The 17,850-nt window shown below is 42.5% G+C and overlaps 1 protein-coding gene across 5 annotated transcripts in view; it reads left to right on the top strand.

The window, feature by feature from the left end:
- SPIDR (scaffold protein involved in DNA repair) overlaps positions 1–17,850 on the top strand; it is a 536,511-nt gene that overhangs the window by 145,772 nt on the left and 372,889 nt on the right. For all 5 annotated transcript variants that reach the window (XM_033933718.1, XM_033933714.1, XM_033933716.1 and 2 more), the window contains one exon: positions 3,649–3,911. In XM_033933718.1, coding sequence (XP_033789609.1) covers positions 3,649–3,911 — 263 coding nt within the window. The remainder of the gene's footprint in view (positions 1–3,648; positions 3,912–17,850) is intronic.

Genomic DNA, 17,850 nt, shown 5'->3' with positions numbered 1-17,850 from the left:
GGATAGGAGTGCTGGTCATTGGAGGAGGGGGAGAATAGCAGTGCCCGGTCATTGGAGGAGGGGGTTGAAGGATAGAAGTGCCAATCATCGGGGGAGGGTGGAGGATGGCAGTGCCGGACATCTTGGGGAGAGTGGAAGAAAACAGCTTTGGTCATCAGGTGGGGGAGGGGATGAAAGAAGCACCATCATCAGAAGGAGGCTCAAATACAAACCTAGATCCCCATTTTTGGCCCCAAAATCTCAGTTTATATTAGAGTATATACGGCATGTGATTTATTCTCTCTTTTGCCTGGTTTAGCCTTTGCTGAGCAAACTTCTGTTTGAATCTTTTATATAGGCAGTTATGATGCACTCTTGGAACATACCGCAATATCATTGCTTTCAACCCTAAGAATGTCTTCCCCTCTCCTACTGCTAACAAACAATTTATTTGCTAATATTAACTTTATGATTCTATCCTTCCCACCCATAGAGATAAACAGCACCTATAATCATAGTGTAGGCTTTGAATGTGATATGATATATGCATATTTTATCACTGCCAATTTTGGAGCACAGACTATAGAAGTTTTCTCAACAGTGGTCCTGCTTCCAAACTATTGGAGTTGCGCTTGAAGCCCACTCTAGCCTTGATCCTGAACTATACTTGCCATTTACGGGACACAGACTGTGGAAGTCTGCCTGGCAATTGATCTTACTTCCAAACCTCTATTGTACCACAGAATGATATTTTCTTACATTGAAACAGTAGTTTGGCCTCTTTCTGGAAATTGTGGCTAATGAGATAAATACAAAAGCCAAATGTAAGCTTTCACTTTTGTTGACTTTGTGTAGTCCTTTGTTTGGTTAATGATAGCATGTAAGATAAACATGTTTGTTTATTAAACAGGAAGAACTCGTTTATTGCTAGGAAATGTACTGTGTTGTATTTGATTTGACTCCAGAAGGTATGTTTTGAAGGATGTTGGTTACGTTTGATGTAGACAAGGGGAATAGATAATGTCATCCCCAGATCTCCTTTTATGAATCATTTTTAATGAATGGTTAAATGAATATGCTTGTTTTATTTAGAGGGTTGGATAGTGGTAGCAATGACAGTGTCGACAAGGCAGATCTCTGGTAATCATGACAGAGCAAGCTCGTAATATACCCCATCCCCAAACATCCCTAATCCTTTCCACCCCCTCTCTTTAGCGACACTCCTACTCATCCACCCACCCAATCAATTCTATGTATCACAGTTTTAAGGGCAGAGAAGATGATCCCAATTTTTTTGTGGATAAGTGAATCAAAAATACTTCCATATGGCATGCATATGCATATGATGCTTCAACATTGTTTGTCTGTCTATGTTTTCCATTTGAGATACCTACCTGGCAGGCTAATATGTTTATCGCAGGGGAATTCTCCAAAAGCCAGCTGACCAATAAAGCCTTTTTTGCCATCAACAGTTTTTTTTTTTTCAAAAATTGATCCAATCCTCTGGGTAGTGAAGGTGATAATTCAAATGAGACAAAAAAGATTTCTGGTTTCCATGGAACCGTGTAAGACCACCAAGCTGATAAAGACTTCAGAAGTGACTTCCAGAAAGAGGATACCCTGGGGCAGTGCCAAAACATATGCCTCAAGATGACAGAAGCTGAGCCACACTTTAGACAAAACCCGTTCAACACGCTTGCCACAGGAAAATTGTCTCAAAACAAATTTGTATTGTAATTCCCAGTGAAGAGCAGTGGCAGTGGCAGAGTGCAATCCAACAGCACAAGAATGAATCAGGTCATTTGGTATCGAACTGAGTAGATCTCTGGACTATATTTGGGCTAACATTTTGTAATCCAATTCTGGTGTGGCACTTTTATTTGTGCTTAAAATAAAGAGTGGAATTGTCCAGATCAGACTGATGACCACAACTTGTTGCCCATCCAATGTTTAATTCACTTTATTCATCCAATAACTCAATGACTCGACATGTACATGTTTCGGCCAAACAGGCCTGCTTATAACTCAGTAGTTTCTCAAGACTCCCGAAGCAGGCCTGTTTGTGCGCTTCATACAGGATACCTTCACGCCTGTTCATTTTAGATTTTGTTTATTTTATTCAATCTAGTTTTCTTATATTCTACATACCAACAGTTGGGACCCCTGAAGAAGAAATGTTTCTTCGAAACACAGACTGTGTCGGATCCGGTTCATAGTCGGTGGCGTGCAAGACACCAGTGTGCCGACAATCCAGCGCTGACAATTCAGTGCAAGAAAGAAGCGCGCTGCGGGAAAATTTATTTTTAAAAAGCTACGACAGGAGGTGTTTGGAGGGAAACACCATACCCCTCCGCCCTCCCCAATGGCAGCCCCACACCCCTCCCCAATGGCAGCGCGAACACTATGCAGTAAAGTGTGGGGAATTCCCCCCCACAACCCCTGTCGGAGCTTTTTAAAAATAAGTTTTCCCGCGACGCGCTTTCTTGCACCGAATTGTCAGCGCTGGATTGTCGGTGTCTGGTGCGTGATTATCCTGTCACCTCGGATCCAGTCCACACGAATATTAGGACCAGAACTTTGGATATTATTTTATGTATTTTTATGTTTTGTTAAAATTCCTGTACCCTGTACATTTTCCTGCAGTTTTGCTTTGTTTTCTTGTTGTGTACCTGTACTGTAGGTTTTGTTGGGTTTGGTTTTTGGTTTTTTTTTGCTTTGCTAAAAGTATATAAACCACATTCAGGGGTCCCATTCAGATTACAATTGGAAAGACTGAATAGAGAGGCAATTTGGCAGGCTGATAAACGAGTCGAGTTGGCTCCCTCGCAATGCTTGTTGAATAAAGACTTGGCATCTTGTACATCATCTCTGCAGTTTTTTCCTTTGTTTGGACTTTTATTTGTGCTCACATAGTGTATTCAGTAGCAAGAGTTTCCTGGACATCTTCACACAAATACTCCCATGGCAAACTAGCTACATAATGCTGCAATTGAAGATATGTGAAATTATCTTTGTCAAGTGGAATTCAAGGTCTGGGAACTGTTTTAATTTCCCATTTTCCGTCACCACCTGTAACTAATATTGTGTTCCATTGTGCTTCCAACACTTAAAAGATGCAGTATCAGTCCCTGGAGAAAAGGTTGAATTTCCCTAAATAGGCAGGTAGGGCATCACCCTAGATCAGGGGTGTCCAACCTTTTGGCTTCCCTGGGCCGCATTGGCTGAAAAAAATGTTTCTGGGGCTGCACAAATGTGCAAACGCTGCAGCAAGATAGAGGAGGGAGCCGGCAAGACGGTAAACACCCAGAGGCATCAGAGAAAAACACTGCATCGCCCTCGACCAGGGCCGCACAAAATACTTCACGGGGCCGCATGCAACCTTTGGGCCGCAGGTTGGATACCCCTGCCCTAGATGAAAAATGGTTCCTCCAACACAGCCATTTCCAAGTGACCTTCCATGTAAAAATAATTTTATAAAGTTTGTAGCCCTTGTGAATATTGCCCAAAGAGCAAAATGTTTTCTGTTGTGGTAGCATTTAATTGTTGTATAATACTTACATTGGTTGTTTAGCTGATAGGCTCAAAAATGTAGCCTCAAAAATGAACTGATCTTCACTATTAATTTATTTCTAATATATCTATAATTTTTTTAATGTTTAAACTTTTCAGGCAACACCAACAGATATTTCTGAGTATTCATCTGACAATGATAGAGTTGATGAGGAGGACTGTAGGGATGCCGAAGTGACTCCACATATGTACATACAGAGAGCACTGTTAACTGATGGAGAGGAGCTGGAGCAAAGTAGAAGGCGGTCAGCAAGTGACTGGCTGAAATCAGCAGAGGCCCTTTTACAGACACCACAGAAACAGGCTGCTAAGACTTCCAAAACACCAGAGGATTCTGCAAAGAAGAGAAAAAGATTTCTGAGGTTAGTTGAGGCAGTATTTCTTTCTAAACAGTATTTCAATCTTCCTTTAACACATGGCTAGAATGATAAGATTTTGTATTTGTGTGTATAGAAATTAAAATCTTCCATGTAAGATAAAATCCTGAAGATTTCTTATTCTGAATCCCCTGAATTTGCCATATATGTATTGAACACACTCATGTACATTTTGTGGTAAGGGTAAAGGGGATGGGAGGGACTTGATATACCGCTTTTTAATGTATGGTTACAACCAAAGCGGTTTACATATTTTTGACAGGTATTTATTTTGTACCTGGGGCAATGAAGTGTTAAGTGACTTGACCAGCCTCAGATAGCTGAGGCAGATACTCTAAATGCTAAGCTACTCCTCCACTCTTCTGATTTTGGGCATTGAGGGCTTTGGGCACTGTCTTCTCTGTTTGCACTTTGGGCACTGTCTTCTCTGTTTGCAATTTCACAGCAGCCTCAAAGAAAGCAAACAGAATGTTGGGCATTATTAAGAAGGGTATTATAACCAGAACAAAGGAAGTCATCATGCTGTTGTATTGTGCGATGGTGCGCCCGCACCTGGAGTACTGTGTCCCAACATTGGTCACCGTACCTTAAGAAGGACCACGGCGATACTTGAGAGGGTTCAGAGAAGAGCGACGAAAATGATAAAAGATATGGAAAACCTTTCATACGCAGACAGGTTAGAAAGGCTGGGGCTCTTCTCCCTGGTAAAGCGGAGACTCAGAGGAGACATGATAAAGACTTACAAGATCATAAAGGGCATAGAGAAGGTGGGAGGGACAGATTCTTCAACCTATCGGGAACCACAAGAACAAGGGGGCACTCAGAGAAATTGAAAGGGGACAGGTTTAGAACCAATGCTAGGAAGTTCTTTTTTCACTCAGAGGGTGGTGGACACCTGGAATGCGCTTCCGGAGATTGTGATAGGACAGAGTACATTACGGGGTTTCAAAGAAGGATTGGATAAATTCCTGATGGATGCGGGGATTGAGGGATACAGATAGAGGTATAGATAGGATTATGTAAGGGTATAGATAGAGGGATAAAAGGGATTAAACAAAGGATCACCTTACAGGTCATGGACCTGATGGGCCACCGCGAGAGCGGACTGCTGGGCACGATGGACCTATGGTCTGACCCAGCGAAGGCAACTTCTTATGTTCTTATGATCTATTCAAAAGCTATGAAAAAAGATATTGGACTATTCGTGACACAGATGGTTAATAAATCGCTTAAGAATAGATGTTTCTCTGCAGGGTGTAAACAATCATCTGTTACATCAATTTTGAAAAAACAAACAAACTGGTTCTGAAGTGGAAATTATGATGAATTATCATCCAATATCAGTTGTTCCATTTATTGTTAAAATTGAATGAGTTGTTCTGAGGCAATTAGATGATCATGTTCAGCAGCTTCACTGTCTAGATGTATTTCAGTTTGAATTCTGCCAAGCTTGTGGAGGGGCATAATAATAAAAAAAAAGGTCTAAGTCTCCTTTTGGCCTAGACCCTAAACATTGCAAGTAGAAGCAGGGAAAATGTCCATTCTCAAAACAAACATCCAAAACGAGTTTTATTTTGAGAATGGCCAACCTCTACGTTCAGCTGTTTAAACGGCCATACCACCACTACATCTACACTTACAACACATAATCAACCCAAAAACAGCCTAAGTCCCAAACACCCAAAACAAGATCTTTTAGGCGAAGGAGGGGCCAGTCCTTCGCCTAAAAGCTGGATTCTGTAACCGGTGTCTGTCAAAAAGAACACCGGTTACAGAATCCACCCCTTCCCCCCAGCAACGATCGCAGCAGGAGAGATGCCTCATCTTCCCTGCCACGAGTACGATCCCCCGAAGTGACATGGTTGACAGCACTTCGGGGGATCGTACTCGTGGCAGGGGAGACATCTCATGAGGCATCTCCCCTGCCACTATGCTCACCCCGAAGTGCCTCGATTCCCGGCACTTCAGATCGCTATCGCGGCAGAAGAGATATCCAATTTCTCCTGCCGCGATTTCCCCCCCCCCACCATTGCGATCTGGGCAGGAGGTAGTCCAACTTCTCCTGCCTGAAGAACTGATGACACCCCCAATGAAGATCGTGGCAGAAGGGAGCCCAACCCCTCCTGCCCGAAGACCGGACGACCACCCCGATGAAGATAGTGGCAGGAGGGAGCCAAGCCCCTCTTGCCCAAAGACTGGACGACCCCCCCAATGATGATCGCGGCAGGAGGGAGCCCAACCCCTCCTGCCCGCAGACCAGACGACCCCCCACCGAAGATCGAGGCAGGAGGGAGCCCAACCCCTCCTTCTCCTGGCGACCCCCCTACTCCCCACCCCCACTAAGATACGGGCAGGAGGGATCCCAGGCCCTCCTGCCCACGACGAACCCCTCAACCACCAACCCCGCGACATGCCCCGCCAACCCTGCGACACCCCCCCACCCCTGACACTCCCCCTTTACTTCAAAGAAGTTGGACGGATGGGTCCTAAGCCCAAGCCCGTCGGCCCGGCAGACCTGCCATCCGCAGAATGGCGGGCTGTAGGGCCTGATAGGCCCAGGCTCCTAAAGCTCCACCGACAGGAGCCAGGCAGACGGGCTTGGGACCCATCCGTCTGTCCAATTTCTTTGAGGTAAAGGGGGGGTGTCGCGGGGTCAGCGAGAAGTGTCGCGGGGTTGGTGGTTGGAGGACCAATTGGAGGTTCATCGTAAGCAGAAGGGCCTGGGATCCCTCCTGCCCGTATCTTAGTGGTGGTAGGGGGGTCGCAGGGGCAGGAGGGGTTGGGCTCCCTCCTGCCTCAAACTTTGTTGGGCGGTCATCCGGTCTTCGGGCAGGAGGGATTGGGCTCCCTCCTGCCCAGATCGCTATAGTAGGGGCGATCGTGGAAGGAGAGACAGTCAAAACAGGTATAAGTGCCAAAAAAGGGGCTGCTGAGCTCAGCGGCCCCGGCAACCTGCCTAACCCCCACCACAATGATCGCAGCAGGAGAGATGGCTCATCTCTCCTGCCGCAATAGCGATCCGAAGTGCCGCAGTTGACAGCACTTCGGGGTATCGTTATCATGGCAGGGTAGAGCCATCTCTCCTGCCGCGATCATTGTGGTGGGGGGTAGGTAGGTTGCCGGGGCCGCTGAACTGATCGCGGCAGCCACGATCAGCTCAACGGCCCCTTTTTCGGCACTTATACCTGTTTTGACTTGGTCTAAGTCAAAACGTATAAGTGCCGACTAGGCAACCTGTTCACACTTTTGGTTATACCTGCTGTACGACTATGTCTAGGTCGGCTCATCTCCCACCCTTTCCCCTTCTCTAAAAACGCCTCTTCTTGCTCTATGTGTTTAGAGGCAGGGGAAAGGCCTAAGCTGGTTTTAGATACGTCTAAAACCAGCTTTGGTTATCGGTACTTGGACGATCAGGCTTTTTGATTATCCAAGTACCGATTTAGGCCACTTTTTAGATTTTTTTTTATTTTTTTTTTTATTATGAGCCCCATGGTGTATTGGTGTGTAATGCATTGAAAAAAGGATTGGATAAGAACAGGAGATTTTTTGTTTTAATCATTGGATGTTTGGGGAGCTTTTGACACTTAATTTACAACTCTTGATAAAATTACAAGGACTTGGTCTAGGTAAGGAAGTGTTTGAGTGGTTTTTATCCTATTTATGTGACAGATCTTTTCAGGTAAGGAGTTGTGGTACAGTGTCAAAATTGGTAAAAGTAAGAAGAGGAGTGCCACAAGGATTTTCTCTTTCTGCCTTATTGTTCAACATTTATAGGTATAGGTGAGGTTTTTCAGAAACTTAAGGTGCAGTACGGATTATATGCCGATGATATAATAATTTTTTTTCCTGTGGGCAAGGATAACAAAAGAGTGGAGAAATGTTTGGAGAACATAGTGAGATGGATGACTTTGCATGGGTTGCGGTGCATGGGTTGCGGTTGAATGTGAACAAAACGGAGGTGTTGATTATAGAGAAGGAGAGGAGAGATTTGGAGTGTGTAAATGTTTGGGGGGGTTTCACTACCACATAAAGATATGTTGATGTTAGGGGTTTGGTTGGATTCAACATTATCTATGGGGGACAAAAGGTATTGAAAACTATAGTTGGGATATGTGCAGGAAAAAAGATAACAAATCCTAATGAAATTTGGAAACTTGAATTTTCAAATTGAAAATGCACATCTGCTTTTACTTTGAAAATTATCCCAAGAAAAGTATCTTATTCTTCCTGTTTTATCCTGATGCTTTCTCTGAGTGAAAATAATATGCATGCACACTTTCCACATTTAAAACATCTCAAATCCTTTCTTTTCACCCATCCTTTTGGTGGTCACATGGAATCCATATAGGTTGCTACTGAGTTGCAGTACCTACTAGTTGCTTTGACCTCAAGTTGATTTTTGTTTGGTAATTCTGCCCTGGAGATGAACTATCCAGACAGTTCACAGTATAAATGATGGTAGAGAAGATCAGGAAGTCAGAAAGTCGAAATGAAACTATAACTTCTCAAAAGGAAATTTGGAAGGAAAGAGGTATTCTGCTGTTGTTCCTACAGGCTTAACAAGCACTGTGGGTCTGGTTTTAAAAACAGCACCTAGGTTAGGTGCCACATAGGCACCCTAATCACCGACGTCTAGCGATGCCTAACTTAGTTCTGTGCGCAACTTAATTGGTTTAAACAGTTTGATAATTGATCATGCCCTTTAAAACCACTTTAAAACCCTTTATTTTAATGATCAATTTAGGTTGCAGTACATAGCAGGGCCTAAGTTGAGGCACCCTGCAATGCCTACCTGAAAAGCAATTCATACCTGAAAAGTAGGCATGGTTGGGGTGGGGAATAGGTGTGGTTGATGTAAATTTTTGACCGTTGCAGCTGCTCTTCTAAGTTTTAAAAAAAATCATTCTCCTATAGTCTCCTTTTTAATGTGAAATGCTATTGTATTTGATTTCCTATGTGAACTTATTCCAGAGATTATATCAAATCTGATCATGATCCCTCCCTATCCAGCTTCTCTTTGCTTTATCTCTGTCCCTTCCTTTATCTAGCTTTCTCCTCTTTTCCTTTTTCCCATACCTAGGATTACCAAATTTGTTCGTGCAATAAAGAGGACATGTGGCCCAGCCCCACCTCTACACAAACCTTGTCTCTTCTTCCCCAAGTCTGGGCTGTATCTGGAGGACCTCTGAGCATGTGAGGATACGAAACAATGATGTCACACATATGTATGTGACATTTGTGCATACTCGGTGACTCTCCAGATGCAGTCCGAGCTCGGGGCCTTTCAAAACCCAGACAAACTGCCAGGTTTTGGAAATCCATCTAGGCAACCTCTAAAAAGAGGACCATATCCCGGTTTTCCTGGACATCTGATAACCCATACTCCCTATCTCATGGTCTTACAAATTTAGATGTCTTCACTAGCAGCAGCAATTAAGCCAGGTTGCCTCCAGCCGGTCCTGGAGCGTTCTGTCTGCTGCATCCTGCCCATGCAGCAACAGGAAGTTGTAGCAGAGATAAAGTCCCTGGGACTAGCTGGAGACAGTCTGGCTTAAAACTGCCAGCTAAAACAAACAAAGTTGTAGGACTGCGAGGTGGAAGGGCAGGGGTATGGAAGGAGGTAGGAAGAGTTGCCAGACCCATTGGAGGGGGGAGGGGAAGGGGAACTTTTTCCTGCTCCTTGATATTAATGTTGGGGAAGCATTTATGACACTGTCTTAAATGCAAGGCCCACATCCTGCATCTAACAGAACAAGAACCCAAATAAAACAAGGAACTAGAATGATGGCAGGGGCTACCATTTTCCAATAGGCCTTTCCTTGTTTAGTTTAGATTTTGTTACCTAACTAACCTGGTTGCTTTAGGAGTACATGGTTAAATTGTATATATAAAAAAAAAGTTTATTGGGAAAGTGCTTCAAACCCCCCCTCAACAGTCTCAGTTAAGTAGTTTGAACTACAGAGCTGAGTTTTTTTTAAATATTGGGATTGTGTCCTGGTTGAATCTTTATTTTCTGAGGGGCTAAGAAGGATCAGGGACATATGGAGACAGTGTAGCTGTGATGATTGGACTTTACTGTTCATTAGAAGCAACCAAAGGCTAGATATCCAAAAGCAGCTATCTGCCATTATTCAAATATTTATACCAACTGGAGCTATCTATGGCTATGCAGCTATGTTACATGGTTAATGCCACAGAATATTCTTCCACACCAACTTGGCACTATCCAGGTAATGCTGTGGTGCAATGTTTGTGGAGGAAGAAGTTATCCAGATTGCATCAGTATTCAACTTGCTATCCAGTTAGGCCAGAAAAAATTCCCTATCCTAACTTTATCTGCACACACCCATCCTATCCAAATTTTCAGTGCTTCTTAGTAACCAGATAGAAGTGCTAAATATCTGTGTTTAATTTAACCACTGTGTTGACCTACAACTTAAGTTCAAAGATTAATTAGTTGATGGAGTATACATTCTGATAAAGTCCAGCCTATTCTTTCTTACAGTAAATTTTTACTCACACATCGAGAATTTTGGGATGTTATCCAATAATTATGTGCAGAAAGTGTGCATTTTCCTGATATTATAAAGGACTATTGTACATCTGAGAAATAACACAAGCTAATTGTAGAAAATAATGCTCAAGGGTTAAGACAACTTTCAGTAGTTGGATGGCATTTCTTATTGGAACTCTCTCAATAGTTCCAGTAAAACAACTAGAAAACATTCCTGAATGATGAGACAGTGATCAATTCTGGCACTGATTTAGTCCTTATGATGATAGCATGTTAAAACACTAGCATATGTAAAATGGGAAAAAAGTCATGGCTATTACTTAGTCTGTTCTGTCCTGTTTAGTAATTTGGGTCATATAGCTACATATTCTTTTAAATTTCCTTTTTTATGAGATTATACTTGCTACATTTTTCAGAGAGAGCTGAAAGGAGAATCACCAACATCTGACTGTCATGCATAATAATTTATGGGTTGATATTCAAAGTGATTTAACTGGCTAGAAATAGCTCCTAGTCAGTTAAATTGCCTGTTTGGGGCTAGCCACTAATTTTCAGCAGCACTTAATGGGTTAGTGCCGCTGAAACTGGTTGGCATCAAACTGAAAACTAGCTATTTTGGGAGTGTTCCAGGGACAGAGTCGGCACTTGGCCTGTTAAGTGCCTATATTCAACACTTAACCAGCCAGGTTAACTGCATAACTTATAACTTGTAGTACTGCATAAAAGTCAATCCTATCTTAATTCGGTAACCCATTGCTGGTTAAATACTGAATATCACACTTAATTGACTATGTGTTAACTGGCTCTGAAAACCTGGAAATTCAATGCCAGTGCCTGGACATGGTCCAGTATTAAATTTCTGCATTTAGCACTGGCAGCAGTCAGCAAAATGCTGATCACTGCCGGCTGAATATTGAGCCTTTAGTTTATGTGACTGATCACATTTTGTGGAAAACACAAATATCTGATATAATAAAAGGCTAGCCGCGCAAGCGCACTCCCAATGCGCGCGCCGGTTTTCCGTGAGCTGTAGGGCCCCGCAGGTAGGAGTGTGCATGCGCGCTTAGGGTTCTGTTTATCGTTTGTTGTTCGGTCTGGCCTGCTCCCTGCTCGCCTTGCCGTATTGTACTTTTAAGTTGAAAGACGCGGCGGTGGTTTCTCTCACGATCCCTGCCTGCTTCGGACTTCCGACGCAGGTGGGGATCATGAGAGGAGCCGCTGCCGCGTCTTTCAACTAAAAAGTACAATACGGCAAGGCGAGCAGGGAGCAGGCCAGACCGAAGCTCCAAATTTCTTCCCGATGTCAGCTTCAGGCGGCGCTGAGGCTGTCGGCTTCTGATGGCCGCGCAAATCTCCTCACTGTCTCTCCAGGATGTCGGCTTCAGGTGGTAAGAGATTGGGAAGCTGCGCTTTGGTGGGGGAAGTGGTGGGTGAGCTAGAGAGGGAGGGAGCAACAGCCGGCCGAGGTGAGGGCCTTTCTCTGCAGCAGGAACTCTTCAGCCCCATCATTGCCTGAATCCTTCTGTTAATCCCTCTGTTCCCTCTGGGCTTTTCACTCCTCCATGCCCCGGTTTCTCCAGCAGGTCTGCTCCAGCTGTCTCGTTGCTGGGGTGTTAGCAATGCCCTCGCTGTCCCCACATCTCCCACCAACATTCCCCAGTCTGTCCTTCCCATCGCCTCCTGATCAGCATCCAAACGCGTGGTTTAAACTTCATCACGTCACTTTCAAAATCAGAGGAGAAAATCCAAATGGGCTGGCCCAACCCCGAAAGAATTTCTCCTTCCTTCGCTTCTGTTTTTTTGCTCTTTGGAGTCTGTTAGCTTTTTGAGGTTTTGAAAACTCATATTGCAAGACTGGACTGGGTTCTGTGCTCAGGGCTGAAATTCTTTCAGGGGAAGAGACGAGGGGGGGGGGGAGAAAAAGGAAGGGAGGCCTACTGCTGGACAGGGGGACAGGAAAAAGGTGCTGATGGACAGGGGAACAGAAAAGAGGTGCTGATGGACAGGGGAAGAGACAGGGGGAAGAAAAAGGAAGGGAGGTCTACTGCTGGACAGGGGGACAGGAAAGAGGTGCTGCTGGACAGGGGGGAGATAAAAAGTTTCAAGTTTATTCATATTGTTTGATTAAACGCTTAACCAGAAGTACAAAGGGTTGTACAAATAGTAAAAATAACATTTTAAGAAATCAAATGTACATAATTCATCACAGGATATACTTGGGTAACTCCTTTTTAAAGCCACAGGAAACAATAGGGAAGATGGGGAGAACTACAATTTTAAAGAATAAGTACATAGAAGGGAAGTACATGAGGGGGGTAAAAAGAAAAGGATTGCTGGCAAAAATAAGGTCGAATTAGAAAACTGCTAAAATTATTAGTTTTGGAGACAGCTAAAATTAATAAATATTATATTTTAGTTAGGCATTGTGTTTTCAGTTAAATGCATCTTTAAAAAGAAAGCTCTTTAAAAGGGAGAAGGACTGCTGCTGGATAAGAGGAGCAGTGAAGGGGTGGTGGTGGACACAGCGAAGGTAAAAGGAAGGGAGAATGGGTGGACAGCCAAGGAAAAATAAAGACACAAAGAAAGACAGAAATACAGAAAGCGGCTAAGGAGAGAGAGAAATAAACACAGACACACACACATATATTCTAGCACCCGTTAATGTAACGGGCTATAACACTAGTAGCAACATAATTCAGCTTTAATAGAGTTATTTTCCATTTCAAAACTGAAGCATAACAGCTATTGTTGTGTTAAGTGTTGAGCATGGTTAATTTTTACTTCTAATTTATTCCTTTACATATTTTTGCAAAGGGTGCTGCAAAAATACGGATGAAAAATCAAATGCTATTTCAATAGGCTTATATTGTGCATTATTGAATACATCATTCTTTGTGTTAAAGTCCGTTAGAAATAAGAACATAAGAATTGCTGCTGCTGGGTCAGACCAGTGGTCCATCATGCCCAACTGTCCGCTCACGCGGTGGCCCTCTGGTCAAAGACCAGCACCCTAACTGAGACTAGTCCTACCTGAGTACGTTCTGGTTCAGCAGGAACTTGTCTAACTTTGTATTGAATCCCTGGAGGGTGTTTTCTCCTATGACAGACTCCGGAAGAGCGTTCCAGTTTTCTACCACTCTGGGTGAAGAAGAACTTCCTTACGTTCGTACGGAATCTGTCCCCTTTCAATTTTAGAGAGTGCCCTCTCGCTCTCCCTACCTTGGAGAGGGTGAACAACCTGTCCTTATCTACTAAGTCTATTCCCTTCAGTGAGATATTTATCAAACCCTCTGTGGAGTTCTTTGCAGACTTGGGCAGCATTTTTCACCAATAAAGTCCTCCTGAATCTAGTCCTGAGCGAGATCTCGAGCAGAACGTCCCGCCACCTACATCCAGGTGAAGTGGGTGACGAACAGGGATCGGGAGGACTCCAGAAATTGGCTGTAGGCGGGAGCAGGAAGTAGAAGGCAGCCAATGAAATTAAGCTTAATTTCATTGACTGCCTTCTACTTCCTGCTCCCGCCTGCATAAGTGTTCTGAGTTCTAAGTGTAATGAGTTCCATAAAGTAAGGGCAATGGCAAAAAAAAAACAACTGAATTTCTTATTGATTTCCATCTTACTTTAGAGGGATAAAGAATTACTAATCTGTTACCTTTAAGGAATGAAGAGTACACGTGGGTGTATATGTGATAATCAGTGCAGAAAGATATATAGAGGAATTCAGAATGTAATACTTTATGAACCAATGTTAATATCTTATAGTGAATTCCAAACTGTATTGGAAGCCAGTGTATCCGTTTCAATAGTGGGGTTACATGTTCAAATCGTTGCACTTTGCAAAGTGTTCTTACAGTCATTTTAAGTTGAATTTTTTTATTCCACCATATCATAGATTACGTTACAATAATCATATTTTGAGTTCAGAAATACATAGTAAAGTATATGGAGTGATTCTGTTTTTAAGAAATTGAAGACTGCTCTAAGCCTACAGAGGGAGAAGAAACCTGTTCTAACCACATTAAAAATTTGTGGAGAAAAAGAAAAGGTTGAATCTATGATTATTCCTAAATTATCGACCAGTAGCTTCCATCCCCCTATTTATCAAAATGATAGAAGGAAATGTCACAGAATGACTCGAATGCTACTTACAACGCTACAATATCCTCCACCCTTCACAATTGGGATTCAGGAAAAATCACAGCACTAGACAGTGCAGCACTAGTAACGTATGGCAAAGAACTACTAAGCAAAGGTCTCAGTGCAATCATAATTCAATTTGACCTAAGCAGCACATTTGATCTAGTAGACTTCGATCAAATGTCGGAGGTATTGGCGGAATAGAAATCACTAATGTAATGTAATTTTCAGTGACTTCGGATTTAGTGGCCCAGTCCTCTTCTGGTTCCAAAGCTTCTTAACCAATCGGCATTATGCTGTATGTAAGAATGGTGAACTTTCTGACAGCTGGCACCCTCCCAGCGGAGTCCCCTAAGGATCCCCACTTTCACCATCAGTGTTCAACCTTCTAATGCAATCCAGGAGTCAACCTAGATCGTGCACAAATAAAACATTTCACCTATGTAGATAACATAATGATCATGCTACCTGTAACGGATGCATTAGCGAACATCCTCACCACTGTCAAAAAATGTGTCCACATGATAAAAAAACTGGACCTCAACTTACCGCCTCAAGCTAAATAAGACCAAAACCAAATTCCTTTGGCTAGGACCCTCACCTGATCGATGCTATACTAAAAGGATTGACAGTAGATGGCACAAACTTTCCATTAGAATTACAATCCCAAATCTTAGGAGTATAAATTGATAACCACCTATCCATGAAGAGTCATAGTCAATAATAAAACAATCTTTCCTTGTGATGAGAAAGCTAAGATCCATCAGAAAATACTTTGAAACTGAGGCTTTCTGAATTTTAGTGCAATTCCTAATCCTATCTTGATTAGACACTAGTTCTTTGCTCTAAAACATTGCTATTGCGTCTATAACTAGTTCAAAATACAGTAGTAAGACTCATATATAGAAATCAGAACACCTACAGGAAATTACATTGGCTGCCCATAACCACAAAGATCAAGTTTATATTAGGCATCACTGCCTTTAATATCCTGACAGGAAGAGCCCTCGACTGCTTAACATTGTTGGCCATCCTACTCCAAAGTGCCTCCAACAGATATTTTACCAGAAATCTTTCCACTTAAGTTTCCTAGCATGCAACAATATATACTGTATTTGCCAGCATATAGGATGCAGCGGCATATAAGACGCACCCCCTTTTTTATACACATTTTAAAGAAAAATAATTTTCTACATTTTTTTAATGAATTTTCATAATTTACTGTACTGATTTTATAGTTATTTATGTCTACAAAATGTAACTAGGGCACTGTAGTTAGGTCCGAGAGAGAGCAGAAACAACGTGATGCATGTGTACAGTGCGTACTTGTGAGACCTTGCAGTGTCAGAGAGAGCAGAAACAACATGACACATGTGTACAGTGCGTACTTGTGAGACCTTGAGGTGTCCAAGAGAGAGCAGAAACAACATGATGGTATATTAATATAAAGCAGAAGTTTTAGACTGACTGAAATTTCAACTCATAATTTTGATTACTAGCACATAAGACGCACCCCATATTTTAAGCGTATATTGAAGGAAAAAAAGTGCATCCTATACACTGGCAAATACGGTATTCTACCAAAATGCTGGAACCAACTACCACTCACACTACGATCTTATGATCACTATCCCAGGTTCAGAAAACTTTTAAAAGCATTTCTGTACCAAGATAGGGAGCCAACCCTGAAGTAACTGTCCGTGTCAGACTGTCCATTGTAACTTCCTGGGTAACTGACCCAACCTCTTGTAATGTAAACCGATCTTGAACTGAATAGGTAAAGGCAGAATACAAAACCTGATTAACATAACATAACACACACAACACAATACTGATATGGGTGTTGTTGGTTTATCAAAGAGTATCAGAATACCAGTAAGCGTTGGAGGGGGACCTGAACCTGTGATCCAACAGGAAGTAGTTTTTCCAGGATTGAGAACCATATGGTGCATTTTCTAACCAGCTGGCCACTGCCTTTAAGCATGATTGAAGTGGAAGTAGATGTGGAGCAGAGGTGAAGTGTAATAAACCAAAAGAATGTAATCTGCATGAGAATTGAATTTAAACTGCAGGATTGAATTAAGAGAGCAAAGGGGACAAGACCAATCCCTGTGGATATGTTGAAGAAGATTTTAGGTGTTGCTCTACTTAAAAAGTATGATTGGACAGAAATTACTCAAACCATTTTAATACAACCCTCAGTAATCCCTAGAAAAGCTAATGTTTGTAATAATAAGGAATGGTCCACAAGGTCAATCACAGCTGATAGATCAAGTGACACAACCAGGGCTATTTTACCCTTGTGTAACCAACTATAAAGTTCACTAGCTAGAGCAGCAACTAAGGTTTCAGTACTAAGACCTATTCTTGAAGCTGGATTGTCGGGTGTAGAGCATTGATGCCTTCGGTATGTATTGTAACAAAGGAGTTTGTTCTCAGGGGCTATGAAGATTAATGTATGAGGCAGATGAAGGGAGAGATAAACAGGCAGCTTAAACTTGTAGGGTTATTTTTGTGGGGGGAGCATTTCTATGTTTTTATTCATTTACTGCCATAGGTGTTGTCTTAAGCATGGCAAACCATAAAACATTTTCTACAATGTCAGAAGCACTTCTGCTTTAAATACAGCAATTCTGGTATTGCATGAATACCAGTAGATTCTGCAGAGAATGACTGTTAGCCTAAAGATTAAGTTAAATGAAAGCATCTAGAACAGGACACTGTTCTTCACTTAGTTGTCTCATTTGGGAGCCCAGTGGCATATATATTTTCCTTCAGACAATAAGACATGTTCTTGGCATGTTTAGTTGGGCCTAAGCCTGGGAAAATCCAGATTTGGGATTTTAGTTTCTTCATGGGAAACTTGGTGGGGGATGGGAATAGATTACTCTTAGTAAACATTTTAAAAACATGGGAAACAGGATACAAGTTCTGAGAATGCACAATTCTGGTAAATATTGTGTGCCAACTGCAATGTGGAGTCAATATCCAATATGTGACCGTACCCTTCTTCATTCTGTGCTAAGCAGTTAGCACAGGGTTTTTAGCATGCTGGCTGGTTAGGGATCTTGCTATTATATAAAAAGTTTGGCAGCTTGACCCATATTGGTAAGAATTACTGGTGCCATTTTGAACTAGATACCTCCAGGTGCAATTGGGGATCACTCTAACCCTAACCCCACTAGTTCCTAGAAATGTTCACAGGGGGAGATGGGAGAATGTCTCCCTGAGTGTTTGAGAGTAGGAGGAATTTCATGCCTGGCTCCTTTGAG

Source organism: Geotrypetes seraphini, chromosome 2 (assembly GCF_902459505.1).
Source record: "Geotrypetes seraphini chromosome 2, aGeoSer1.1, whole genome shotgun sequence".
Classification (NCBI taxonomy): Eukaryota; Metazoa; Chordata; class Amphibia; order Gymnophiona; family Dermophiidae; genus Geotrypetes; species Geotrypetes seraphini.
Note: the sequence above shows the minus strand (reverse complement) of the source record. Positions and strands in the feature narration are given on the sequence as shown.